This window comes from Salpingoeca rosetta (assembly GCF_000188695.1).
Source record: "Salpingoeca rosetta unplaced genomic scaffold supercont1.29, whole genome shotgun sequence".
In the NCBI taxonomy this organism is placed as follows: Eukaryota; class Choanoflagellata; order Craspedida; family Salpingoecidae; genus Salpingoeca; species Salpingoeca rosetta.
Window position 1 is genome coordinate 681,214 of NW_004754905.1, and position 26,681 is coordinate 707,894.

Below are 26,681 nucleotides of genomic sequence, written 5' to 3' on the forward strand. Positions count from 1 at the left end.
ATGATGTGGAGATTTGGAAGGGGGGAGGATGGCATATGTTGTTGTCGTTGTTGCTGTTTCGTTGCTGTTGCTTGTCTGTGACTTGTTCTCTCAATATGCGTCTGTATTGTGAACAAGAAAGTGTTGTTCGGCTTGCGTGTTGCGCATACTGACGCACACACACACATACACACACATACACACATACACACACATATACACACACATACACACACACGCACATACACACACAGCGGCAGAACCGGCCTGCCCCCGGGGACACGTCGCGAACGGAGAAGAGGAAGCGCCGTGAAATCACCAGCAATGAAGCAACCATCAAGGCCCTCAGTACGTGCACACCCACGCACACATGTGTGAATGCCCCGCACACTGACACACGTGTTTATGCCGTTGTAAATTGTTGCTGTTGGCACCTGCAAGCAACGCAAACACGTGCGTAAACACACACACACACACACAAACAGAGAAAGGTGTTGCGAATGCTGCAACACACTAACGCCTACTACCTTGACGCACATGATTGTGTGCGTGTGTGTGTGTGTGTGTGTGTGTGTGTGTGTACGTGTGTGTGTGTGTGTGTGTGCAGAGGAGGAGGAGTCGCGCCAGAAAGCGGTCGTGAAATGCGCACACGAGATGCTGACCTCCCTCTCCAAGTCATTCGTCCAGGTCAGATAGAGTCCGTATGTTTGTGTCTGGCGTCTGTCTGTTTGTTTGTCTGTCTGCCTCTCTGCGTGTATGAGGAGGGAGGAAGCAGGACGTTGGAACCGCCATCATGATCACACCCTCACGTGCTCACGACCCCATGCAATCCTCATCGCCGCCACCAGCCGTCCCACTCGCTGAAGAGCGTCGTTGTGTCGGAGTTTCTGCGCCTGTGCATCTACCCGCGATGCTTCTTCTCGGCTGCAGGTGAACACACACACGCACACATGCAAACACATACACACACGCACGCATGCGCACACACACGCGCGCGCGCACATGCAAACACAAACGCGCATGCACTTAGCCCCTTGCATCTCTTACGCCGCCACCCTCACTTCTATCTCCACTACCACTCATTGTTGCCACTCATTACGACGATGCCAGATGCCGTGTACTGTGCCAAGTTTGCTGTGCTGCTGCACTCGATGCGCACGGAAAACTGGAGCACCCTGCTCTACTTTAACTTCGTCTTCAAGCACACCGCATGCATCATCATGAGGTGTGAAAGCCTTGCTGCTCGCTCGTATGTGTACTCGTGTCGTGTACTCGATTGTGTGTGTGTGTGTGTTTGGGCGTGAGCGCCTTCCATTTCTTGGCCTTTTCTCTTTGCTCGTTTCTCCCGGCTCATTCCTTCACCACCACCACCACCACCACCACGTGCTGGCATGTGCACACGACAGCGCGACGGAGAACGAGGCGAGCCGGTATGGGCGCTTCCTCAACGAGACCATGCGTGTGCTTGCCCGCTTCCACGCAGACCCGTCCGTCTACCAGAAGGAGTGCGCTCCCACCCCAGGTACTGCCAATGAGGATGCACATGTGGAGAGGTGTGGAGACAGGTGTAGATGGTGCTGGCGGGGCTGAGATGTAGAGACTGCACGGGGTGTGGAGTTTCCACACACACTCACACACACACACACACACACACACACTCTCTCTCTCATTCACACTTACCCTCAGTCACTCATTCACTCTCACTCACTCACACACACACTCTCTCTCTCGCTCTCACACACTTTGCCTACCTCACACTTACCCTACTCCCCCCCCCCCCACGCTCCAACGCGACTGCACATCACCGTGCCAGGGTTCATTGCAAGTTTCAACAAGAACGAGCCGCAGACGGTCAAGTTCGCAGATTACCGCAAGATGTGCTACAACTGGCAGACACGCCTCCTCAAGGTAACGCATGGGGCCGCGGTAGTCGTGTTGAGCGTGTTGAAAGGGTGGAGATTATGAAAGTTAGGGAGCGAAAGGATATTGCGTTGACATCACTGCTCCTGATTCGTCGATGTGTGTGTGTGTGTGCGTAGACTCATCTCATCATGCTCGTGTATGTGCGTGTATGTGTGTGCACGTGTGCGTTAGGATTTCCTGTCGATGCTGAACAGCAAAGACCCGTCGCTGATTCGCCGCGCCGTCCTCGTCATGATCAAGGTCATCACCATGATGATGGTGATCGTAGTGGTAGTTGCAGTGACATGACCACAGTGGTGGTGTGACTTATCTCTCAAGAACACCCTCCGTTTTCATTTCATTGCCAGCACTTCCAATCTCCACCCTCATATGGTCTTACCACTCCATCCACCCCCCCCCCCATCACCTCCTTCTCAACCTCTTCCGCCCGGCAGGTTGTCGACCACTTCCCGCGGATGAAGAACTTGGCCAAGGTGCTGCTTGAAGCCATTGAGCAGATACTGAAGGACGAGACAACACGACAGGTCAATGTTTGCGCTGCTGGTGGTGCTGGTGGTGGTGGTGCTGGTGCTGGTGGTGGTGGTGGTGGTGGTGGTGGTGGTGGTGGTGGTGGTGGTGGATGTGGTGTTCTTGTTTTTCTTGCTCTTGCTGTTCTTGCTGTTCTTGTTGTTTTTCCGTTGTCCTTGTACCTCTTCCTTTCTGCCTGCTCGATACGGTTTGCACAACAGCACCGCACACAACTCATCTTGATGTCCAACACAACACCACGATCCCCCTCCCTTCCCTGTCCCATCTCTCCTCATCCCGTGTGCAGGATGTGAAGCTGCTGGTGACGTCGTACAACCGCCAACTCCTCGACAGGAGCGGCACCTGGGTCCCCGCGGTGCGTGAATGATGATGATCATGATGATGATCATGATGATCATGATCATGTTGTTGCACGTGCACGATATCGCCCACACTCATGCCGAAATGCAACTTGCTTGACCTCACACTTGCCACCACTGCCACTGCCACGTGGCGTGAAACGTCCCCTCCGTCTTTATTCCCACTGATCACGACAGAACGTGTACAATCCGACCGACACCAAGTCTGCAGCGAAGAAGGCGCCAGGTGTGCACTTCAACCACCATATGCTCATCGCGATCTTCCGACGACATGCCACATCACACACAGTGTGTATGTGTGCACATGACATTCGTGTGCTTCACCATTTCTCACACATGCCCAAAAAAAATACCTCTCACACATGTACACACCCTCTCTCCCACACACATCGTTCGTTTTCGCCCTCGTTCTTCCTCCCTCCCTTTCCAACCACTTCCTTCAGCGTCGTCCGGGAAAGCAGCTGCGTCCCCAGCGAAGAAGGCAAAGGCAACAACAGACAAGTCATCAACATCATCATCGTCCTCGAAGACAGATGGGAAGAAGATTGCTACAAAGAGCAACAGCAGCAGCAGCACGCCTGCCAAGACCACATCGTCCTCATCCAACAGCAAGCGAACGCCAAAGTCTGAGCACAAGTCGTCATCATCATCATCGTCACGCAAGAGCAGTGGCAGCAGTGGCAAGAAGAGCGAAAGCAACAAAACGCCCAAGGATGAGAAGCGCAGATCAAGCAAGGACGACAAGAGCACCGCTGCCACAACCCCGACCACCACCACCACCAGCAGCAGCAGCAGCAGCAAGCGTCGGTCCTCGACGGATCCAAAGAGCGGCAAAGACCACGGCCGCGCCGCCCCATCACCATCGTCATCGTCGTCATCGTCACGTGCACGTGCACCGCCGCCACTTCCCTCACGCGGTGGCAGCACAGAGGACCTGCAGCCCAAGCGAGCAAAGGTCTCCTCTTCCTCGTCCTCTTCCCGCGACCGGGTAAAGCTTGTGTGTGTGTGTGTGTGTGTGTGTGTATGTGTGTATGTGTGTGTATGTGTGTGTGTGTGTGTGTGTGTGTATGTATGTGTGTGTATGTGTGTGTATGTATGTATGTGTGTGCGTCCACGTGTCTGCGTGCGTGCGTTCACGTGTCTGTTGTTTGTCAGCCTGTCCTGCTGCTCATCCCTACGTACCAGCCTGCCATTCTACCTGAACTTTGTTGCGTGCGACTGACCCACAAGCTCCCTGTACACATCCATTCCCCCCCCTGCCTTATACATCTTAGAGTGGCTCCCCTCCCCCTCCGCCGACGGAGCGCGAGAGCCGTCGGAGCCGTGATCGGCGCGGTGAGCACAACATCCCATGCCCTCCCCCGCCTTGCAGCGCAACAATGCAATGTGCTGTTTTGCTTGTGCTTTTGGACACGTGCACTCACCGTTTATGCTTTTCGTGCAACCTGTTTCACGTCTCGTCAACGCAGGGGACACTCGCTCTGCTGCCCGCGACACGCGCCTGCCGCCCCCGCCTTCCCGTCGCAGCAGACGCTGAACCACCACCACCACCATGGTGTTGCACACGCACACAGAGCGAGAGAGAGCGAGAGAGAGCGAGAGAGAGCGAGATACACACACAGACACACACAGACACACACAGACACACACACACCACACAGACACACACACACACACACCACACACACACACTCACTCACACACACTCACACACACTCACTCACACACTCACTCACACACACACACACACAAGCCTGCCAAGCAAGTTTTTTGTGCTGTCGTTGTGTGAAATACCGATAAACATGTGGAGATGTTCACAAATTTTCTGTTCTTGGAAACGCTTGGCGCAACAACAACAACAACAACAAACGCACAGCCCAGCCAGCCAGCGTCAAGCCAACAGCCAAACATTCACACGCACCCTCCACCCCACCAACACACATCATCACCAACGCCTGCAAACACACTCACACCCTCATCATCAGATCATCTATCATTGATTGACAACCCACCACCTGTGTCCACCCACCTGCTTGATCCGCTCCCTGTTGCACCAATCCACCCACGCCTCCCTGTTGCACCAATCCACCTTTCGCACACGTTGCTCTTTGAATTGCTTGTCGCCGTTGTCCTATCTTGTTTTGTTGGCTGGCGAACATTGATTGAGCTGGGTTCATCCGCGTCATCGTCATCGGCATTACTGGGCCTTACTGAAGCGGGCGCACCACAAAGCTCACACGCCGCTGGCAGCATGAACCGCTACGACATCTCCAAGACGCTTGGAGATGGAACCTATGGCTCTGTGTTGCTTGCCAAGAACAAGCAGACTGGCGAGACGGTCGCCATCAAGAAGATGAAGAAGAAATACTACGCATGGGATGAGTGCATCGCCCTGAAAGAAGTCAAAGTACGTTGTGTGTGTGCGTGCGTGTGTGTGTGTGTGTGTGTGCGTGTGTGTATGTGTGTGTGTGTGTGGCTGGATTTGTATGTGTGTGTATGTGTGAGTCTGTGTGCGTTGTGTGTCTGCTGGCTGTTCATGTTGAACGTCCTGTAACAGGTTTGTGGTTTGCGCTACCGCTGTATCTTTGCACCATCGGCTCACACACACACACACACACACACACACACACACACACACACACACACACACACACACACACAGTCGCTGAAGAAGCTGCACCATCCAAACATTGTGCGGTTACGTGAGCTTGTCCGGGAGAACAACACGCTGTACATGATCTTCGAGTACATGGAGTCCAACATGTACGATCTTATGAAGACAAGGTACAGGACAACAGGCATGGCCTTTGCTTGCACCGCTTGCCATTGTTGGTGCCCTTGTACATACATATGCTGTAGATACATATGCTGTTTTAGGGCCCCACGCACATACACACCCTTGTTACTGCCTGACATGATAATTTAACAACGCCCGTCGATGTTTGTTGTTTGCACCTCCCCTCCTCCCACCCCCCTTGTGACAGGAAAAAGGGCTTTCCCGAGCCCGTTGTCCGGAACATGACATACCAAGTCTTGCAAGGCCTTGCTTACATGCACAAGCAAGGTGTGTTTTTTGACCCATTACAGGAGGCACACACACACACACACACACACACACACACACACACACACACACACACACACACACACACACACACACACACACACACACACACACACACACAAAACACACACACACACTTCCAGCACACGCCTTTTTCATCCATCCACCCATCCACCCCCACCCCCTTCTCACCATTCCCTCGTCGTGACACCACCACCACCGCCACCGCTATCATCACCTACGCCAACCGTGCAGGCTACTTCCACCGTGACCTGAAGCCGGAAAACCTGCTGTGCAACGGAACAGAGTTGGTGAAGATTGCTGATCTTGGGTTGGCGCGCGAGGTACGGTCACGCCCGCCATATACGGACTACGTGTCCACACGCTGGTACCGCGCACCCGAGGTGCTCCTGCGATCGGTCAACTACAACTCGCCCATTGACATCTGGGCCATTGGGACCATCATGGCAGAGCTGTACACGCTGCGGCCGCTGCTGCCGGGGAGCAGCGAGGTTGACGAGCTGTTCAAGATCACGGCCGTGCTGGGCGCACCCACACAGGCAACGTGGCCAGAGGGGCTGAAGATGGCTGCCAACATGAACTTCCGCTTCCCGCAGATGGTTGGCACTCCGCTGCGCACCCTCATCCCGCAGGCGAGCGCGGAGGGCATTGACCTGATGGCCGCGACGATGATGTGGAACCCGTCGAAGCGGCCAAACGCGCTGCAGTGCTTGAAGCACGACTACTTCTCGAAGCACCAGCCGTTCCCCGAGGTGCCCGTGAACAAGTACTCTGCACCCCCGCAGAGCAGCAAGAAGAACAAGGCGGCAACGGGGGCTGCAGACGCACGATCAGCACACACGCGTCCACCACGCATGCCCGCACCAAAACGCGAGCCATCTGCCAAGATGAGGGGAGCGGCAGCAGCATACAACCCCGCCCCGACACACACGACAGCAAACCAACAGCAACAACAAGCACACCACCAACAACAGCAACAGCAACAATCGTCGTATCAGATGCCTGGTGGCGGTGGCGGTCACAACTACAACCGCGGCAGCAGAGAAACATCAGCCCGCTATCGTCACAGCCGCGAATCATCTGCAAGAATACGCGGCGACCCTTGGCGCAGGGTGAGCATGCATGCTTGTGTGCGCGTGTCTGTGTATCTGTGTGTGTATTTGTGTGTCTGACTGTGTGTGCGCGTGTCTGTGTGTGTGTGTGTGTGTGTGTGTGTGTGTATGTGTGTGTGTGTGTGTGTGTTTGTGACTTCCCGTGCACCCCCAACCTTTCACACATGCGACCCCTCAAACTCATGCCACCACCATCACCATCATCATCATCACCACCATCACCACAACTGCAGGACTCTGCGGAGATGGCACCGCCTGCTGGTGGGCGGCGGCAGTGGGGACGACGTGTGCAGCCCGACGCATCGCCATCGTCGTCGTCATATCAGCCCTCGCAACCGACACACGGGCGAAGGGCGCAGGGCGCCGTGGCGGGAACCAACGCAGCAGCGGTGCTCACGTCGCTCTCTGGACAGAAGCAGCGTCTCTCCTCCGATTGGGGCGCAGACTTGATGGCGTCAGGCAGCAAACAGGTGTGTATGTTTGTCTGTCTGTCTGTCTGTCTGTCTGTCTGTCTGTCTGTCTGTCTGTCTGTCTGCCTGCCTGCCTGTTTGTGCACAACGGGTTTTGTGTTTTCGGTATTTGTGTACGTAAGCCTTTGTGCACGTTGTTGCCCAGCCAGTGCATGCCCGTTGCGCTCACGTTCTGTCCCATTCCATTGCGTACATCCCCTGCTCCCGTATCTGCTCCACGTCATCAGCGTAAGGACGGCGGTCTTGGCCAGTACACCCGATACATGCCCTCTTATGGCGCAAACGACTCGGCCGTCTCCAGAAGCAGAGACGTACGTGTGCACATCTGTATTTGCATTCGTGTGTGTACGTGTGCTGGTGCTTTTGCTTGTGGGTATGTTTTGCTTTGGTGTGCATTTACTTCTCTGTGCACGTGGTGTCTCTTCTCTCCCGATGTTTCACACGCACCACACACACACCCCTCGAAGTGTCCCTCGTTCCCCCACGCCGAGCTCACCAACCACACCCCATATCCCCCCTTCCCCCCCCCCTTCATACAGCAGGATTGGAAGAGCCGCCATGTCGGCGATGGTCTGAGCAACGCCGCTGCGCGCCTCAGCAGTCGCGAGCGCTCCTTTGGTCTTGCACGTGGTGGCGGTGGTGGCGGTGGTGACGTTGGTCGTCGCAACTTCCATCACGCACCGCCCGTGCGCGCACCGCTTGCCAACCCGGCCATCCGCGCCAACGCAGTCAACAGGCGCACGGACTGGGCAGCCAAGTACGGCAAGTGAGGCACGCGCTCTGCTGGGACAGCAGTGTTTTGGGCTGCAGTCTTGGCCAACGCCTGTGTCTCCGCGATGCTGCTTCGGTCCCCCTCCCTTCCGTCTCCCTCTCTGTACATCTCGGCCACTTCACCCCCTCCCCTTTATGTTTCCTGCTGCTAATTCGCCCCCCCCCCTTCTTGTTCAAATGATGTTACCCCTTGTCTCCCTGTACCCTGGTGGTTGCTGGGAGCGTCGTGGTGCTGATTTGCTTCTGATTTGTTTGTGTGATAACCGCTGCTTTTGTGTGTTGATGGTTTTGATTCCTGTTTCACTTGCCCTGTTTTTGTTCTGCTCTCGTGTGGAGGAGGGGCATGTTATGCTTCGTCATCTTCTCTGTTGGGTTGAAGGTTTTATTCGTGTTGCTGGTCTTGGACAACTAGGTTTGGTTTGCATGGTGCCGCGTTGTGTGTGTGTGTGTGTGTGTGTGTGTGTGTGTGTGTGTGTGTGTGTGTGTGTGTGTGTGTGTGTGTGTGTGTGTGTGTGTGTGTGTTGGTGTGGTGTGTTGGCACCCACGCCATCTCACTTGTTTGTGAATGCCTGTGATATGCTGAGTGGGAGGAAGTGGTGCGTTGTAAACAATCAACTATTGCAACTGGTGGCAGTGCTGCTATGGAGCCGTGGGGGTGAAAAGGGGAGGGGGATGGTGGACGTGGTGGAATGAGAGAGGATTGGATGCAATATGCTTGTGAAGGCCGGTTGGTTTTCCACATCGGTTTAAGCGAAGATGCTGTCATCCGTCCACTGCAAGTCAGGGGATGGAGTTGTTGGCGTAAGAGGACGGTGGTCTTGGCTCATGGCTCATTGAACGTCGCGTCGTCCTTGTAGTAGTGCAAACGGTTTCAACAACGAGTACCACCCCACCCCACCACCTAGCCTAACGCACGAACACACGAACACCTCACCTCCTGCTGCTGTTGGTGGGAAGAAGAAGAAGAAGATGCATCATAGCTGTTGGGTCGTCGACCATCACCTGGGCTCAAGGTGTGTCTTGAGGGTGCGGTAGATTGCTCCTCCTGTGCTCGACGGCCTTGAATCGCCTGCTGCTGTTGACCGTCTTCCTCCTGGCCCTCATCGCTGATGCTTGTTGCCGCTGGTTGCTGTGGTGGCTCTGGCGTGCCGAACATTCGACGAGGTGGACCCATCCTGCCCTCGGCGAGGCCCATATTCCAGTCGGAATGCCCTCGCTGTCCCTGACGAGCCTGCTGCTGTTCTTCCTGCAGTCAAGAGTTAAAAGCGGGAGTCATTGGCGAGCGTGCATCGTTGAATACAATGTTGCGAGGAAGAGAGAGGTGAAACCAACACAAGAAACGGCACAAAGTAGATGGGAAGCAGAAGCTTCAAAGCAGAAGCTTCAAAGCAGAGGCACACACACACACACACACACACACACACACACACACACACACACACACACACACAGACACACACACACACAGACACACACACACACACACCTTGAACACTGGGGTGAGTCGCATCGTGCGCCGCGCTGTGGCGAGGTTTGTAACGCTGATGGGGTCGATCGGGGTCCTGTGATCTGGCGTGGCGCCCATGGGTTGCTGTGCCGCCATTGGCGTGACCGGAGTGTGCGGGGTTTGCGAGGACATGTTCTTGGCCGGACGTTGAATGTTGTGCTCCTCGTTCTCCTCGTGTTCTGCAGGCTTGCAAGATCGTAGGTGAGAGATAATGGCGCCAAAGTGAGCACACGATGAGATACATTACATTCAACTCGAGTGAAAAAGACCTGGTCTAGTGGCTTGCACTTGATGTTGCTGAAGGCAAGTCACCCACGCAGAGCAGACCACAACAGCACAACGTCTCCCGTACAGTACGACGACACCACGCCCATCTTCCTCCATCATCACCACCACCACCACCACCACCACCACCACCACCACCACCTCTCTACCTCTACTACGTCCTCACCTGGGCCCTCGTCTTGCTTAGAATTGGGATTTGCGCGGGAAGTCTTCACAGAGGCGTTCACTTCTTTCACTTCAAATCTTTCGTGCAAACGCAACACAATCATGGACGAAAGGATGAAACAATGGGGTTTTGCGTGTGTGTGTGTGTGTGATAAAAGTGGTGGAAGATATGACGTCATTTCGTTTCATGTGTGGATGCCGCTTGGAAAGACTGTTTACGAACGATGGTGGTGGTGGTGGTGGTGGTGGGCCAGAAAGGCAACTGCCACAAAGTAAGCAGGGAAAGGAGGGACGAGGACGGGCAGGGGGAAGGGAGAGGGAAGGGGGTGGAGGGAAGGTGGCTGGGCTCGCCTGCACACACAGAACAAACAGACGGACAGACAGACACAAGCAAGCAAGCAAAGCCAGTTGCACAACTACAATACACAACTGCAGCAAACCCCAAAACAAACCACAGGGTCAAGCAACAAACTAACGACGAGTTAAAAGAATGGCAGTAAATGTACACGTGCAGGAAGACAAGGGGAAGGAGGGAAGCAAGAGGACGAGGCGGCTGTCCCGCCTGTTCAGGAGCAGTCTAGTGCTTGGCCTTTGGAGAAGACGTGGCGGTGTTGGCGTTGGTGGTACCGGTGGCTTCCGTGCTGGCGCTGGGCTTTGTGGTTTTCGCGGCAGAAGAAGAAGAAGAAGAGGGGGAAGACGAGGACGGGCCATGATGGGCGTCCTCTGATGTTCGCAGCGGGCTCACCTCTGGCATGGGTGTGAGCGTGGACGATGATCCGCGAGGCGAGTTGCTCGCCGACGATGTTGTCGGCAAGGTTGCGGCGCGGCGAAGACTGCGCGTGCGCGAGCGTGGCCGCGGTGTCTCGTTGAGGGACACGGCCTCCTCTGGGGTCTTCCACTGTGTGAGCGCAAGCCCCTTGTCACCGTCCTTGTGGTTGGTGTACATGGAGAAGAGGGGCTCGTTGTTGTGCACGCGGCGAATGGCCTCGGCCAGCACGAAGCTGCAGTCAATGACCTCCAACTTCTCGCACCTGCGCACATGGTCCTGCTGCGGCACGGTGTTGGTGACGACGACGTGCTTGATGTCGCCCGACTTGTTGAGTTCTTCCGGCGCGTCGCCAGAGAGCAGGCCGTGCGTGGCAATCACATACACGTCCTTGGCCCCGTTGTTCTTCAACAGTTTCGCAGCAGAGACTAAAAGCGTGGTGAGTCGAGTCGAGTTTGATGGTGTGAGTGAGTGAGTGAGTGTGTGTGGTGTGAGGGGGTACAACACCAGAATGCCGCAAGGTGTGGTTTGGGCAAGCACCACCAAAACAGAAAGCGATGCCGCCTGGGGAATGCGCAACTCACTGAATGCGTTTGGCGTGTCAATGATGTCATCGATGATGATGGCACCGCGACCATTCACGCTCCCAATGATACCGTCACCCTGACGAGCGGCAGAGGCGGCAAGAGCGAGCGAGTGAACGCAGGCGCGTGCACGAATATGCACACGTGCGTGTTTGACAAAGGCAATGAAACAAACCAGCAGTGACACACACACACACACACACACCTGTGCTTCATCTTCGACCTCCTCCATCATGTTTGTCTGCTCGCGTGTAGCCGCTGTTACCATGAACATGTCAACGCGCGTAAGCAGAGTGAGGTGCAGGCAGAGCGCTTGGATGACACATGTACAGACGCATGTACAGAGGATCGACAGCCGCACACACACACACACACACCCACAGCCACAGCCACAGCCACACACACGCACGCACGCACGCACGCACGCACAGACACACACACACACGCACGCACGCACGCACAGACACAGACAGACAGACAGACACCCACCCACCCACACACCCACACGCGTACACGCGACGACACAGAGATGTGTCATGTCGATGACTGACCGTCCATGCTGCCTTCGCCAGAGAGGCGCTCCTCCGAGAGCGCTTCGGCGTATTTGTACTGCTCGCCCGTGATCATTGCAAGCTGCAGCCCAAGCCGCTTCGCAATCAGCGCAGCACTGCGCACACGTGTACAGTTGGTGAGTGTGAGGGGGAGGGAGGGAATCCGTTGTTGTACTGACAGATAGGCATGGTAGATAGGCAGATAGGTGCCACACACAGACACAGATAGACGGGCAGAGACGCACAGAAACAGGCACAAACACACACACACACACAGAAACAGGCACACACACACACAGAAACAAGCACAAACATAAACACACGCACAGACACACATGAACTGACCGCTTGAGGGCGCCTGCGTTCTTGGAAACGACGACACAATTCTGCCAATCGGGAATCTGCAATGTGGGAGGTGACACCGAGGGCATTGAGGATGAGCAAAGAACTCTCGTCGAACAATGAACAAACACGCACAGGGACAGACAAGCAAGCAGACAGACACGCACAGACAAGCAAACAGACACACAGACAGACGAGCAAACAGACAGACAGACACACACACACACACACAAACAAACACAGACATACACACACACACACACAAACAAACACAGACACACACACACATAAACACACAAACACACACACAGACACAGGCACCACCACCCACCACCCCCCCACACACACACGTGTTCGCGAATGTAGTCGATGAGGAGCGGGGAGGATTTGACGTTGTCGATGGGCACGCTGAAGAAGCCCTGCATCTGCATGTGGTGCAGGTCGAGCGTGATGACGTGCTCCACACCGGCCGTCTTGAGCAGGTCCGCAAACAGGCGGGCGGGGATGGTGCCGCGGCGCTTCTGCTTGCTCTGCTTGCTGTAGGGAAAATATGGCAGCACGGCGACGATGCGCTGGGCCGAGGCAAGGCGCACGCCCGAGGCCATGATGAGCAGCTCCATGCACGAGTCGTTGAGAGTTGTGTCTTGCTTGAGCTCTTCGCCCTCCTCAGCCTTGTGGCCCATCCCTGTCTGCAGCAGGAATACGTCAGCATCGCGCACGCTCTTCCCAATGCTTACGCGCGTCTCTGCAAAAAGAATACACAGGGCAAAGAGCCGTCAAAAAACCTCAGAGGTGAGTGGAAGAAGCGCGTGGAGCGCAAGGAGTGTTGCACGTTGCATGTGTACGGGGACGGGTATGGCCGTGGGAAGTCTCGATGACTCCAATGAACAACTGGGCCATCAAAGCAGCGAAAGGAATCCGAAAAACAGAAAACAGGTTCACATCAAACAAACACACACGCATGCACACACATATGCACACACACGCAGACACACACACACATGCACACACACACACACACACACACACGTGCACACAACGCACCTCCGTTGGCAAACTTGCAGGCGGTGATTTCACATGGCTTCTTGTGCAAGTGTGAAGCAACATCGTGGAGTAGCTGGGGGTGGGAGTTCCCAGCCATCAACATCAGTGGTGAAAGGCGAGGCATGGTTGTGCGAGGTTGTGGTGGTTGCTGTTGAGCTTGCGCTGTGTGTTGTTGGCCTTGCACCTGGTCTTGGACTGCTTCTCCTTCTCCGCTTGCGCGAGTGGCTCCTTGGTGGATCTCTCCTTGCTTTTGCGATCCCTTGTCCTCCGCCGTCGTCTGGCTTCCGCCTTGCAGCGCCACCGTTGGTTGGTGTGGGGGTGCTGGTGGTTCTTGGTGGTGGGTTGGTGTGGGGGTGGGTGTTGCGTGTGGTTTGTGTGTGCACGCTGTCTGCTTTGGGTGGCGCCAATACGGAAACATCGCCAAAATCTTCCATTAATTTTCCTTGGCCCAACGAGCAACGCGCACGACAAGGTCGGAGGTTGGTTTGGTTGAAGGTGGTGAGGAAGGGGAAGGGAGGGTGACTACACCCAACGCAACGTGGTGTCAGTTCCATTGGGGGTTGGTTGGTTTGTTTGTGTTTTTGTTTTGGTGGAACTGCTTTTTTGAGCTGTGTTGTGTGTGGTGATTGTTTGTTTGGCACTGACAAAGTGCGACAAGAACAACACGAGCACAAACACCAGGCGAGACAGTCATTCACTCACTCACTCACACACACACACACACACACATACTCTCTTGATTACACTCCTTATTGCGTGTCCGGCCACCGTGACCATGTCATCATCAACATCAACGTGCTGCCGCTTGTTGTCGTTGTCGCCACAGCCTGCTGTTACGCCAGCCACCCAACAAGCCGACCCAAAGATCATGTACTCCTCTTGGAACAAGCGCCCCCAGCGCAAGCCCGTGGATGTGTCGCGGCCCTTGATCCTCGGCGTTGTCGGCGGATCGTGCTCCGGCAAGGTTTGTGTTCGTGCGTTTGTGCGTGTGTGTGTTCGTGTGTGTGTTTGTGCGTGTGAGCTTGTGTGTGTTCGTGTGTGTTCGTGTGTGTTCGTGTGTGTTCGTGTGTGTTCGTGTGTGCTTGTGTGTGCGTGCATGTGTGCGTGTGTGCTTGTGTGCACGTGCATGGTGCCTGGGTCAATCCTGTGCTGGTGCTCATGCTTTATCCCGTGTACGTGCATGTTCACATTCAATTGCGTGCTTGTTCAGACGCGGTTCTGCAAAGACATCCAGGACTATCTGGAGAACAAGTACTCGGTGGCCATCCTGTCGCAGAACCAGTTTTACAGGCCCGAGATCGCCCACGAGCACACCGATCACACGCTCCCAAACTACGACCACCCAGGTGTGTGGACGTGCTGGTTGTTTGGTGGTGGCGGCGGTGTTTGTGTGGTGCTGCGTGAGTGTTCGTGCGATTATTGTGCGCACACACATGCACACGCATGCGCACATACACCCGCGAACTGCCACTTCGGCCTGACATGGTGTGTGTGTGTGTGTGTGTGTGTGTGTGTGTGTGTGTGTGTGTGTGTGTGGTGCAGATGCCTTTGACTACGAGCGCATGGGCACGGTGCTGCGGGCGCTCAAGGCTGGCGAATCTATCCAGATCCGCAAGTCGGACGTTGCCCCCGTCAGGCCAGAGTGCGTTGCTCGCTTTTGTGCTTGTGTGGGCGTAACACGTGTGTATGTGTGTATGTGTGTGTGTGCGTGTGTGTGCGTGTGCGTGTGTGTATTTGTGTGTGTGTGCGTGTGTGTATTTGTGTGTGTGTATGTGTGTGTGTATGTGTGTGTATGTGTGTGTGTATGTGTGTGTGCGTGTGTGCGTGTGTGTGACGTTTGTGTTGTGTGTGTGTGTGTGTGTCTATAGTCCTTCGCACCTTTCGTCCACCACTGTCACCTCGTCACCATCACCTCATAACCACATTGCCACATCATAATCACCACCACCACCACCACCACCAGGCCGTCTGAGGAGAGCGTGACCATTCCTGGCAATGTGGACGTGGTGATTGTCAAAGGCATCCTCACCTGGTTTAAGGAGGAGGATCTCTTTGACATCAAGGTCTTCATCTCCCTCGACCCAGACCTCCGCCTCAGCGAACGCGGTGTGTTGTCTATGTGCGTGTGCATGTGTATGTGCGTGCACATGTGTGTATGTGGTGGTATGTGTGGGGTTTCGGTGGTTGTGATGTTGTGATATTTCCCATTCCACTGCTCCATATCTCTTTCCACACCTGTACCTTGACCTCTTCTCTTCCCCTCTCAGTTCCCTCCTCACCCCTCCTCGTCACCACCACCACCACCACCACCACCACTATCACCACCACCATTACGGCTGCCAGTGCTCCGCGACCGCAACCAGGGCCGCCGGCTGGACGACATTCTCGACTACTACTTTGCATGCGCAAAGCTCGCATACGAGAAATACACAGAGCCCGTACGTATTGCTCTTTGTGTCTGCTTGCACTCTGTCGTGGGGTGTGTGTGTGTGTGTGTGTCTGTCGTGTATGTGTTTTGTTGTGTGTGTTATGTGGTGTGTGTGCGCGCGCTGAATGTTATGTCTCCCTTTTCCCCCCTCCATCACGTCTTCATCAACTGCCACCGCCTTATTTCGTGTCTCACGCTGTATCTGCGTTATCATCGCCTTGCCGTCTCCGTTTGTCACTCCTTTTCTTCTTCTTCTTCTTCCTTTTTTTTTTCCAGCTGAGCGCCAGCGCCAACATGATCATCCCACGCGGCAGCGAGAACCGAGGTGCGCGCGCGTGTGCGTGTATGTGCGTGCGTGTGTGTGTGTGCGTGCGTGCGTGCGTGCGTGCGTGCGTGCGTGCGTGCGTGCGTGCGTGTGCGTGTGTGGATGTCACTTCTGTGTGTGTATGTGTGCGGTTATTGCAACGGCGCAACTGGCTGCAGCGTGCCGCTTGTGCTTTTTTCTTCCTCACAATGTGCATCACTTGCTGTCGTGCTTCTGGTTCTATGTTCGTGTGCTACAGTGGGCGTGGAGATTGTTGCGTCGTACATTGCAGAGAGCCTGCAGACACAGGAGGAGAGGGCGCGAAATGGAGCAGTGGAAGACAAGAAGACCAAAGCCGCCACACCAGCAACAACGCCATCACCTTCCTCCTCGTCAGCAACAACGGCAGCCCCAGCCATCATTGACGCAAAGGCGTGACAAGACATGACGTGTTGTTGAGTGTTTGTTTGTGAGTGTGTTTGTATTTGTGAGTGAGTGTGAGTGCGATGTTTGTGTGCGTGTGTGTGTGCGTGTGTGTGTTGTTTGTGGATGTGACGTGTTCGGGTCTCTCCTACATTGCGCACTCCACGACGTGCCTGTCTCAGCCACCACCAGAAGCACGCACCGTCCATGTGTTTGTTTGTGCGTCAGTTTTTTTTTATCTTCCTTGTTGTGTTGCATCCAACCCGGTACCTCCATGTTTCATTCATGACGAAACTTTCATGAATTTTCGTCATGTCACATAAATGACAATTTTCTGCATTTGAGCATACCTTCGTAAATGTACAAATTGTGCGTCTGCCTTTTTCTTCTTCACGCACGCGAGTCAAAGAGGTGGTTATGCGACGGCTGTGTGTGTATGTGTTGTGTATGTGTTGTGTGTGTGTGTGTGTGTGTGTGTGTGTGTGTGTGTGCTGGGTTGTTGCTGTATGGGGTGTCGTGTGGTCGTCGTCAAAGGGTGCGTGTTGTTTGGTTGTGGATGGGTGTGCGTCGGGGGACGCTGTACGCTTTGCTGAGCACAGCGCACACGCACACACACACGCGCGCAAAGCGCAACTCCCTCTTTGGGGGTTGTTTGCTTGTTGCGCAGCACACGTGTATGGATTGTGTTCGTCGTCGTGTTCGTCGTCGTGTTGTCGTCGTGTGCCCTTTATTGTTGATTGTGTGCGCCTTGCGTGCCACGCACGCAGAAGCGGTGCATCAGGTGGACGCGGTGTTGTGTTGTTCTTTCAGGCACCCCTGGCACCCTTGTATTTCATAACCGCGCCAACCTTCCTTCCTCTTTTGTCCTTTCTTTCGTTCTCTTTTTCTCGAAGTTACGCTCTGTGTCACACACCACACACACACACACACACACCACACACAGACACCACACACACACACATACACACAATAACAACAACAAGCATACTCAAGTTACGCCACCACTTTACACCATCGCCACGTTACCAACACCATCGGCTGTCTTGTGTCATCATTTCCCTCACGTCACGTCATCCACTGTCTCCTCACCCCACCCTCTCTTGTTTGTGCTCCGACTCCTTGCGAAAGGCACTTCTTCCCCGAACAAGCAACACAGCCCGAAAAACCCGCCAACATGCAGCTGTTTGTCCGCGCCGAGCAGACCCACGTCCTTGACGTTGACGAGACCACCTGCGTCTCCGATGTGCGCTCCTTCGTGGAGTCTGTCGAGGGCATCCCCGCCTCTGAGCAGTACGTCACATTCGCCGGTCGCCCCCTCGTCGATGGCCCTCTCTCCGCCTTTGACGTGACCGAGCTCGCCACCCTCAACGTCGCCCCCCGCGTCCGTGGTGGTGCGTAGCACAGATGCAGTGCGATTTTTTTTGGGGTTGGGGTTGGGGAAGCGGGTCGCACGTACCACATGTGTGTGTGTGTTTGAGTGTGTTTGAGTGTGTTTGAGTGTGTTTGCGTGTGTTGTGTTCGTGTGTTCGTGTGGGTGTGCAGGTGGACGTGTTTGTTCACATGTGTGCACGTGTTCCTCTTCTTCTTTCCATGGTCGTTTCTTCCCTGACACCACCACACCGCACCACACGCACTTGTGCTGCCTTGCCTGTCTTGACTGACCGCAGGTAAGGTCCACGGTTCCCTTGCCCGTGCCGGTAAGGTTAAGGGTCAGACCCCCAAGGTTGAGAAGCAGGAGGACAAGAAGAAGGCCAAGACCGGTGAGCATGCTTGTCAATGCGATTTGTGTGTGTGTGTGTGTGTGCGTGCGTGTGTGTGCGTGTGTGCGTGCGTGTGTGCGTGCGGGGGTATGTTGTGTTCATTGGACGACGTGGTGTGCCCATGTGCTTGTATGTGTGTGTGATGTTGAGCATCTCCCCACGCACTGGTTTCAGTTGGTTCCAATGCGCCTGCCGTCTCATTGCCTCCCTCACCTCGCTTGCTCTCACTCACAACTCGTTCACACTCACTCATGCACCGCGCACACCTTGTTTTCGCTTGCGTTCCTTTTTTTTTTTCAAGGCCGTGCCAAGCGCCGCCAGCAGTACAACAACCGCTTCAACAGCACTGCCAACAACCAGAAGCGCAGCCCCAACTCCAACTCCGCCTAAGTGACCCCTCTTGGCCTCATTGTTGTTTCGTGCTTCGTTATGGTTGCACGGGTGTGACGTTGGCTGTGCGGTGGTGCTGCTGCCACTGCGCCGTCCTTTTCTTCATTTGTTGTTGTTTCATGTACCCTGGTGAGGTGCGGCCACCGTGAACGCCATATGCACGCCTGTTGTACCGCTCTGCTTGCTTGCTTGTCCAACCCACGTTCCGAATTGTGTTTGGAGTGACAAATGAACGAGACAAGGCGCTGACAGTCAAAGACCCGGAGAGGCTATCCGGGGTGCGGGGGAGGGAAGGGTGCGGGGGGTTTGAGGGAAGGGTGCGGTGGTGGTGGAAGAGGAAGAGGAAGAGGGGTGAAATGATCTGACTGCAGGCACAAGCAGCGCTGCGCAGAAATCCCCACACAAATCGGAGACCCTGAATTCAGGGAGGCACAGTTTGCTGGTTGCCAACAACGGATACAACACAGCCACACACACACACACACACAAGGCGCACAAGACAGGAAACACTGCAGCAAACAAGCAAGCAAAGCAAAGCGTAGCGGGCGGGATGGCGGACAACGAAGAAGCTGCTTCTGCAGCAGCAACGTCCCCCACCAACGAGGAGACTACCCAGCAGAAGAAGAAGCAGAGCAAAGCAGCAAGCAAAGCAGGGAGCAAGGCCGCCAGTCGAGCTGCGAGCGCAAAGCCAAAGTCGCCAGGCGATGATGGGAAAGAAGCAAAGGAGAAGCAGGCAGAGCCCGCTGCAACAGAGGGCCAAAGCGCCGCCGATCAAGCTGAAGCTCAAGGTCAAGATCAACAGCAACAGCAGGGGCAGGAAAAGGGGGCAGAGGCGCCTGCAACAGCCGAGGGTGAAGCTGCAGAGGCGACCACTGGCGATGCTGCTACAGATGACGCTGCATCATCGTCACAGCCACAAGAGCAAGGGCAGCGTGTCACCTCAGCAGGGGCAGGAGCAGGGACGGGCACGCCCACAGTTGCCACGCTCTATGCCGACGGCGGCCTTCCAGAGGGTGCCCTGGGCATGTTCCTCACAGGTGTGCACGCACGCTTGGGTGTTTGATGGAGACGAGATCCTTCGTGCATGCGGTGTTCTGTGTATGTGTATGTGTATGTGTGTGTTCTGTGTGTGTGTTCTGTGTGTGTGTTCTGTGTGTGTGTTCTGTGTGTGTGTTCTGTGTGTGTGTTCTGTGTGTGTGTTCTGTGTGTGTGTTCTGTGTGTGTGTTCTGTGTGTGTGTGTGTGTGTGTGTGTGTGTGTGTGTGTGTGTGTGTGTGTGTGTGTGTGTGTGTGTGTGTGTGTGTGTGTGTGTGTGACATGCAACAACCATCCCCCACACACATACACAATGGTTTACGTGTTGTTTGTGCGGGCGCGCTTACATCAATACGACTCGCTTTGACGCCCATCCCATCTGCGGCGCAGGCGCAACGCAGGAGATCTTTGGGTGCATCGCCGACGAGAATGTGACGGCAGAGAAGCCGACGTTCCTGATTCCAATCGAGAAGATTAAGGAAGACTTTCTCAACCGCGCAGCCGTCTCCGACTTTTCAGTCTGCAAGGAGCAGATCCAGGTGTGCGTGCGTGTGTGCGCGTGTATGCGTGTTGTTCGTGTGTGCGTGTTGTTCGTATGTGCGTGTGTGTTGTGATGTTTGTGTGGTCGTTCTCGCAGCTGCTCGCACTTGCGTTTGTGTCATTCATCTTCATGAGTTGGTTCTCACATCCTTTCCGACGCGATTGTGTCTTTGTTCACAGGCGTATGACGGTGAGGAGCTGTTGGTGGTGTATGATCCCGATTTCACCTTTGAGACAAACTTCATCGTCTGTCTCACGGAACAGGCAAAGGGAGATTATTACCAGGTACAGCAGTGGCAGGACACGAGGGTGGGGTGGGAGACAAGCAAAGGCGTGTCGAGGTGTTGGGGGCACAGTTGTTGTTTGTTTGTTTCCATGTCATGTCGGTGGTTCACGTCAGCGTGCATCGTATTCTGAGATTGGCCAACACTGCCTCATACATGTTCGCAAACACACACACACACACACACACACACACACACACACACACACACACACACACACACACACACACACACAAACAATCACACACAAACAATCACACCACAAACACCCCCCCCCCCCACACACACACACCACTTAACAGCGCGTTGCAGCTGTGGTGCAGAAAGCGGAGGAAGAGCGGAAGAAGAAGCAAGCGGGCGGAGATGGCGGGGAGGAGTGGAGCGAGGATATGGAGGGCGTTCCAATGCCGACAAAGAAGAAGAGACGACCCCCCGCCCCGTGGGTGTCGCTTGGCTCGGAGCATGAGGTGGACGATGCAAAGTGCACACCGTCGCGCCCCCCGGTGAGTTGGCACACACAAGGCGAAGAAGCACGGTAGATGCCTGTGTATGGTGACGGCTGCGTGGATGAATGGACGGATGGATGGATGGATTGGTGACTGGGTTGTGTTCAAGCGCACGTGTATCTGTGTGTGTGTGCGTGTGTGGGTGTGTGTGTGCCTGTCTGTCTGTCTCTCTTTGTGTGCTTGGCTTGTATGAATTGTTTTTGAAACCTGCAAACCATCGCCATGGGTGGTCAGCTGGCCATGCCACCCTTTCAACACTACCAACCTTCAAGTCACCGGCATTTGTTTCCACCCACCCACCCACCAACCAACCAACCAACCATCCATCCATGTTTTTGCACCCCCACGCTCTTCAGATCTGCCTGCTTGTGTCCCGCAAGCGGCGGCTGTTTGGAGCGCCTCGCACCTTCCATGACGCAATTTTCGACTCCGAACACGAGTTCCCACCAAACACGGAATACAAGGTGCACCAGGCAGCTGCGTGGTTTACTGTTGAAGTGGGTGTTGCTGGTCCTTTTCGATGCATGTTACACGCGTGATCAACTGCCTCAGCCCCGCGCCCTCTTCTCTCACCACACCAACTTCACCACCAAACTCCATGTATCCATGTATCCATTTCCACCAACCACGCCACCCTCCCCTCAGTCCCAGCCCCCCATTGAGGACGCGCCACCACCACTGCACCGCCGCCTCATGGACGCCGGGGCACAGGCCATCCCAGACACCGCACACACCACCACCCAGACAACATGGTGCGCCTGGCTGGATGTGTGTTGCGTTGGTTGTGTCGTGCGTGCATGTGTGTCGGTCGTTGAGAGTGATGGATGCACCAGTCCAGCACAACACCACGAACACCACTGACAATCATCATCATCACCACCACCACTGCACACCGCTGCAGGTACGCCCATCGCAACGCGAGTACACAGTGGCGACCGCGCACAACAGCCGACGCCGCTGCTGGACCCGATGGCGCTGATGACGATGGTATTCCGAGGACAGACGACGATTATCGCCAGATGGCAAAGGCGATTGAGACGGCATACGGCAGGTTGGTTGACTCGATGCAGTTGGGGGACTGGAGGGAAGAGGAAGGGGGAGGGGGGCCGTTGTGGGGCAGCTGGTGTTGGTGGTGTTAGTGGTGCTGGTGTTGTTAATGCTGTTGTGGGGCAGCTGGTGTTGGTGTTGTAAGTGGTGCTGGTGTTGTTAATGCTGTTGTGGGGCAGCTGGTGTTGGTGGTGTTAGTGGTGCTGGTGTTGTTAATGCTGTTGTGGGGCAGCTGGTGTTGGTGGTGTTAGTGGTGCTGGTGTTGTTAATGCTGTTGCGTGGCAGCCGGTGTTGGTGTTGTAAGTGGTGCTGGTGTTGTGTTTGGTGTTGCGATAAAGTTTGCTCGGTGCCTGAGGTGCAGAGTGTTCCTGCTGTCACACACACTCACACTGGATGATGCGTGTGCCATCTACCGTTGCGCCGTTGTTTGCGTTTTTTTTTTGTTTTGCCTGCAAGGATCCGTCCCTTTCTGCTGCAGAACAGCGTAATCAACGTGCACGTGGATGATTTCCTGCACCTCCGCGGCGACAAGCTCGTTGCGCTCGGCACGAAAGCAGACAGCGCCCTCAAGGTACACGTGGCCGTGCAAGCGTGTGGCGTTTTGTTGTTTGGGGGTGGGGGGAGGTGTTGGAGGTTTGGGGTGGCGTGTTGGGATTGTTGTGTGTGTTTGTGTGTTTTGTTCGTGTCTGTTCAAGAGTGTGCACTGCCACATGCGTGATTTATTCCGGTTGAGTAGCAATGGCAACTTTTGCTCACACACATTCACTCACACACACACACACACACACACAAATACGACTCATCTCAACCACAACAACTGCAGGAGTTTCAATCATTCAAGTTTATGAACTTTGGCAATTCGCGGGTTGTGTCGAGTGTTGACTGGCACCCCACAGAGTCTGGCGTCATTGCTGTTGCGTACAGCAAACCCGTGACCCTGCAGGAACGTGTCACGTCCGAGAAACCAAACGAGAAATCACGTATTCTCGTCTGGGGACTCTCAGACCCAATCCAACCAAAGGTGTGTGCGCGCGCATGTGTGTGTGTGTGTGTGCGTGTGCGTGTGCGTGTGTGCGTGCGTATGTGTGTGTGCGTATGTGTGTGTGTGCACGCGTGTGCGGGTGTGTGTGTGTGTGTGTGTGTGCGTATGTGTGTGTGTGTGCACGCGCGCGCAAGTGTGTCTACATGTGCACTCAATAGAGTGTGTAGATGCACTCTCACCCACCTTGACACTCACGTCGCCGTCGTCACAACATCTCCACCCCCACCACTGCCATCAATCACCACGTGCGCAGATCATTCTTGAGGCGCCGGACGACGTCTTGAGCGTGAAGTTCTGTCCAACACACCCCAACATCGTCGTGGCAGGGTGCTTCAATGGGCAGCTCGCTGTGTTTGATCTCGGCAAGCAAGGCCGCCGCCTCAATTCAGGCAGCGTGCGGGTGCGAATGACTGGTGGTGGTGGTGGAAGGGAGTGATGCCGGAGGAGGGGAAGCGTTCGCGTGTACACGTTCATGTACTCCTGTGTGCTTGTGTGTGGGTGTGCGTTTGTGTGTGCTTGTGTTTATGTATGTATGTGTGTGTGCTTGTTGTTGTCCTTGTTGAAGGGTGGTCGTTTACAACGCAAACACTGCTGCCGGATCGTCGTTACACGTGGGCAGATGCACGCCAACACCTCATGCCACACCTCTCCCCTTCCCCTCGTCCCCATTCTGATTCTCCGCAGTCCTCCGACTCGTCCGGGTCGCAGGAGATTGTATTGCGTCATGTCGCGCTGTCTGAGATTGATGACGGCCACCGCGCGCCCATCACCGATGTGCAGTGGCTGCCGCACGTGTGCGACGTGTCTGCCTCTGGCGCCATGACGCAAGAAGACATGCCCCCTGCCCACACGTACCAGCTCATGTCGTGCGCGGCGGACGGCACGTGTCTAATCTGGGATGTGCGCGGCGAAGACAAGCTGCCCAGCATCAACCTCAAGGCCCTCGACCTCGTCTGGAAACCACTCGTCAAGGTGTGGCAGGATAGGGGGGCGGGGGGGGGAGTTGGAAGAGGAGCGTTCAGGGGGTTATGGGGGTTGGGGGTTGGGGTGCATCGATTGTGTGTGTGTGTGTGTGTGTGTGTGTGTGTGTGTGTGTGTGTCGACTGTGTGTGTGTGTGTATGTGCCGACTGTGTGTGTCGATTGTGTCCATTGGTTGTGTGTGTGCTGTTAGTTATGTGACGGCATGTTCGTGCGCAGCAATTGCGGTGTTGAATACCGTGCACCTGCCCATCCATGACTCGCTTGCCCTGAACATCCAACCGCCCACCATCCACCGTTGTGGTGCACAGGTGTATCTGTCGTCGGATGCTGCTGGGGAGGTGATGGCCAGCAAGTTTGCGCTCTACACCACACACCGTGACTTTGTGGCCGAACGAGGTACGCTGTTCCAAACACACGCACACTCACATATGAATCCTCTCGTAGAGCGATTGCGTTTGTCCCTTGCGTATGGTTTACCTGTATCCCTTCTATTTCTCTAACTGCTGTTCCTTGATTGATACGTGCTCCCGTCCCATATCGTTCCATCGCTTCGCCATTCATCATCCCGTCGCTCCATCGCAGCGCCCGATCTGAGCATGACCACAGAGCTCTGTGTTGCAACAGAGGTTCGTGTTCCTGCGTGAGAATTGATGCGTGCATGTCTGTCTTTGTGTGTGTGTGTGTGTGTGTGTGTGTGTGTGTGTGTGTGTGTGTGTGTGAATGTGTGAATGTGTGTGTGTGTGTTTGGCTTGGGTGTCGTCCAAACGATTCCGTTGCACAGCAAGCAATCGCTCTTTTCTCCCCATGAATCCAATCATCTCATCGCCCTCTCCACCCCACCCCTCTCTTCCTTCTTGTGTCTGTGCGAGCAGCAAGGACAGCTGCATTTCTTGGACTGGCGCCGACCGGAAACAGATTCCGGAAAACTCGGCGGTAAAACCAACGCGGACATGTTTGCGGGATTTCTTGCTTGATTGGTTGTAGTGTTTTAGTTGATGCATGTCTGGTGACATTGCAGCCTTCGCTTTGATCATGCTATCTCCACCCCTCACACTGATTCGTGTCACCACCACGACCACGACCACAATCTTCACCATCACAACCACCACCACCACCACCACTACAACCATCACAACCATCATGACCGCCACCATCATTATTCCCGTCTGCAGTCCAGCAGATCCGCACGACAGTGGACGCGCACGGCGGCGCCTGCACCTCTGTTGCGGTCGGTGGCAATGGTGGTGCTGCTGGTCATGATCGTGCTTAATGAAGTGTCACTTGTGTACACAGCAGGTGCATGCGCACACACGTACACACATGGATGCATGTTACGAACAACAACACCACAAGGCACGCAACGCCGCCCACCCATTCCACCACCCAACTCATATCCCCCTCTCTCCTCCTCCTCCAACGCTACAGCGGTCGCCGTTCTTCCCGGCGCTGCTGCTCTCTGTTGGCGGATCGTCCATTTCGCTCTGGCACGACAAGTCCTCCACGCCCATCCTCACACACCGCCTCCCATGTACGCGCCGCCTGCGTTGGTGCTTGAATGGCTTGTGGTGGTGGTGGTGTGTGTGTGTGTGTGTTTGGGTTGTGTGCATGTGTTCGTGTGCATGAGCGATCGACGTCAACGTGCACAAACACACACACACAAACACACACATACACACACATACACACACACAAACACACACATACACACACCCAACTTGTCTTCATACATTCACCACCGGCTGGTTGGCTGCACTGCCTGCAGGCATGGCACGCCCCGTTGCCGGGTGCTGGAGCCTGCATCGGCCAGGCGTGTTCTTCATTGCCCGTGCTGACGGCAGCGTGGACGTGTGGGATTTCCTGGACACGTCGTACAAACCGTCGCTCACACAGTCCATCTGCGCCCCAACATCACTCACCACGCTCGCGGCGGGCGAGATCTCAACCTGTACGTTGCCACTGCGTTGTCGCTGTACCGTCATGTGGTGTGCTGGGTTGCTTTGTGTACGTGTGTGCGCATGCGTGGCGTGCGTGCATGTGCGTGTATGCATGAAGAGATTCGCAGTGTGCAAAGAAGCGTTGTGCATCGTTCGCGATGCATGTCATTCAGCCCACGCTACCTTATCTGCTTTCGTCTCAACCCCCATCACCACGACACGACACCTCGTCATCACCACGAAACAGCCTCGTCACGCGGTCGCTTGTTCTTCCTCGCTGCTGGAGACGTGAACGGCAGCACACACATCATCGACCTTCCAAAGACGCTCATCCATCCCGTCGCAAACGAGGTGTGACGACATGGCTGGTTGCTGGGTGGAGGATGGGCGCAGACAGGGGGGGGGGGGAGGCAGGTGTGATGCGATGGGCGTGAACTGCTGTATCATTCTCTGACACACACACACACACACACATACACACATACACACGAACGCATGCACGCACACACACACACACACGAACGCAATATCAGAGT

General features: G+C 55.2%; 7 protein-coding genes across 7 annotated transcripts in view; 5 read left to right on the forward strand and 2 right to left on the reverse strand.

Annotated features, from left to right (window-relative positions):
- The window catches only part of PTSG_09236 (uncharacterized protein), a 13,454-nt gene extending 9,019 nt beyond the window's left edge, over positions 1-4,435 (forward strand). Inside the window, exons 27-39 of the mRNA XM_004989436.1 lie at positions 234-327; positions 587-666; positions 828-909; positions 1,090-1,204; positions 1,386-1,501; positions 1,793-1,887; positions 2,074-2,142; positions 2,337-2,426; positions 2,717-2,785; positions 2,967-3,015; positions 3,233-3,777; positions 4,064-4,124; positions 4,259-4,435. Coding sequence (XP_004989493.1) covers positions 234-327; positions 587-666; positions 828-909; positions 1,090-1,204; positions 1,386-1,501; positions 1,793-1,887; positions 2,074-2,142; positions 2,337-2,426; positions 2,717-2,785; positions 2,967-3,015; positions 3,233-3,777; positions 4,064-4,124; positions 4,259-4,326 — 1,533 coding nt within the window. The 3' untranslated portion in view covers positions 4,327-4,435. The remainder of the gene's footprint in view (positions 1-233; positions 328-586; positions 667-827; positions 910-1,089; positions 1,205-1,385; positions 1,502-1,792; positions 1,888-2,073; positions 2,143-2,336; positions 2,427-2,716; positions 2,786-2,966; positions 3,016-3,232; positions 3,778-4,063; positions 4,125-4,258) is intronic.
- Positions 4,436-4,623: 188 nt separating this feature from the next.
- PTSG_09237 (CMGC/RCK/MAK protein kinase) lies at positions 4,624-8,685 on the forward strand. Its single transcript, XM_004989437.1, has 7 exons — positions 4,624-5,196; positions 5,452-5,573; positions 5,774-5,853; positions 6,109-6,986; positions 7,220-7,456; positions 7,684-7,767; positions 7,996-8,685. The coding sequence occupies exons 1-7, from the start codon at positions 5,041-5,043 to the stop codon at positions 8,224-8,226; spliced, it is 1,788 nt and encodes a 595-aa protein (XP_004989494.1). The 5' UTR covers positions 4,624-5,040; the 3' UTR covers positions 8,227-8,685.
- A 173-nt stretch (positions 8,686-8,858) lies between these two features.
- On the reverse strand, positions 8,859-10,108 carry PTSG_09238 (uncharacterized protein; the record flags this gene model as incomplete). The annotated part of the gene is made up of 4 exons (XM_004989438.1): positions 8,859-9,000; positions 9,162-9,473; positions 9,714-9,920; positions 10,076-10,108. 4 exons carry the CDS (start codon positions 10,106-10,108, stop codon positions 8,974-8,976), a joined length of 579 nt encoding a protein of 192 aa, XP_004989495.1. The 3' UTR covers positions 8,859-8,973.
- Positions 10,109-10,308: 200 nt separating this feature from the next.
- On the reverse strand, positions 10,309-13,886 carry PTSG_09239 (phosphoribosyl pyrophosphate synthetase-associated protein 1). Its single transcript, XM_004989439.1, has 7 exons — positions 13,472-13,886; positions 12,778-13,172; positions 12,431-12,486; positions 12,086-12,201; positions 11,740-11,792; positions 11,535-11,613; positions 10,309-11,378 (listed from the first exon to the last, which is right to left on the reverse strand). Exons 1-7 carry the CDS (start codon positions 13,593-13,595, stop codon positions 10,762-10,764), a joined length of 1,440 nt encoding a protein of 479 aa, XP_004989496.1. The 5' UTR covers positions 13,596-13,886; the 3' UTR covers positions 10,309-10,761.
- A 29-nt stretch (positions 13,887-13,915) lies between these two features.
- Positions 13,916-16,965, forward strand: PTSG_09240 (uncharacterized protein). The gene is made up of 8 exons (XM_004989440.1): positions 13,916-13,950; positions 14,298-14,435; positions 14,682-14,817; positions 15,014-15,113; positions 15,435-15,577; positions 15,815-15,909; positions 16,176-16,224; positions 16,463-16,965. The coding sequence occupies exons 2-8, from the start codon at positions 14,340-14,342 to the stop codon at positions 16,639-16,641; spliced, it is 798 nt and encodes a 265-aa protein (XP_004989497.1). The 5' UTR covers positions 13,916-13,950; positions 14,298-14,339; the 3' UTR covers positions 16,642-16,965.
- On the forward strand, positions 16,966-19,028 carry PTSG_09241 (40S ribosomal protein S30). Its single transcript, XM_004989441.1, has 4 exons — positions 16,966-17,037; positions 17,755-18,017; positions 18,294-18,386; positions 18,688-19,028. Exons 1-4 carry the CDS (start codon positions 16,985-16,987, stop codon positions 18,774-18,776), a joined length of 498 nt encoding a protein of 165 aa, XP_004989498.1. The 5' UTR covers positions 16,966-16,984; the 3' UTR covers positions 18,777-19,028.
- Positions 19,029-19,176: 148 nt separating this feature from the next.
- Positions 19,177-26,681, forward strand: part of PTSG_09242 (uncharacterized protein) — an 8,764-nt gene continuing 1,259 nt past the window's right edge. The window contains exons 1-18 of the mRNA XM_004989442.1: positions 19,177-19,813; positions 20,201-20,349; positions 20,531-20,635; positions 20,937-21,137; positions 21,497-21,604; positions 21,786-21,892; positions 22,042-22,191; positions 22,644-22,758; positions 23,011-23,208; positions 23,483-23,629; positions 23,914-24,201; positions 24,520-24,607; positions 24,794-24,837; positions 25,084-25,144; positions 25,384-25,439; positions 25,637-25,739; positions 25,974-26,156; positions 26,393-26,496. Coding sequence (XP_004989499.1) covers positions 19,327-19,813; positions 20,201-20,349; positions 20,531-20,635; positions 20,937-21,137; positions 21,497-21,604; positions 21,786-21,892; positions 22,042-22,191; positions 22,644-22,758; positions 23,011-23,208; positions 23,483-23,629; positions 23,914-24,201; positions 24,520-24,607; positions 24,794-24,837; positions 25,084-25,144; positions 25,384-25,439; positions 25,637-25,739; positions 25,974-26,156; positions 26,393-26,496 — 2,694 coding nt within the window. The 5' untranslated portion in view covers positions 19,177-19,326. The remainder of the gene's footprint in view (positions 19,814-20,200; positions 20,350-20,530; positions 20,636-20,936; positions 21,138-21,496; positions 21,605-21,785; positions 21,893-22,041; positions 22,192-22,643; positions 22,759-23,010; positions 23,209-23,482; positions 23,630-23,913; positions 24,202-24,519; positions 24,608-24,793; positions 24,838-25,083; positions 25,145-25,383; positions 25,440-25,636; positions 25,740-25,973; positions 26,157-26,392; positions 26,497-26,681) is intronic.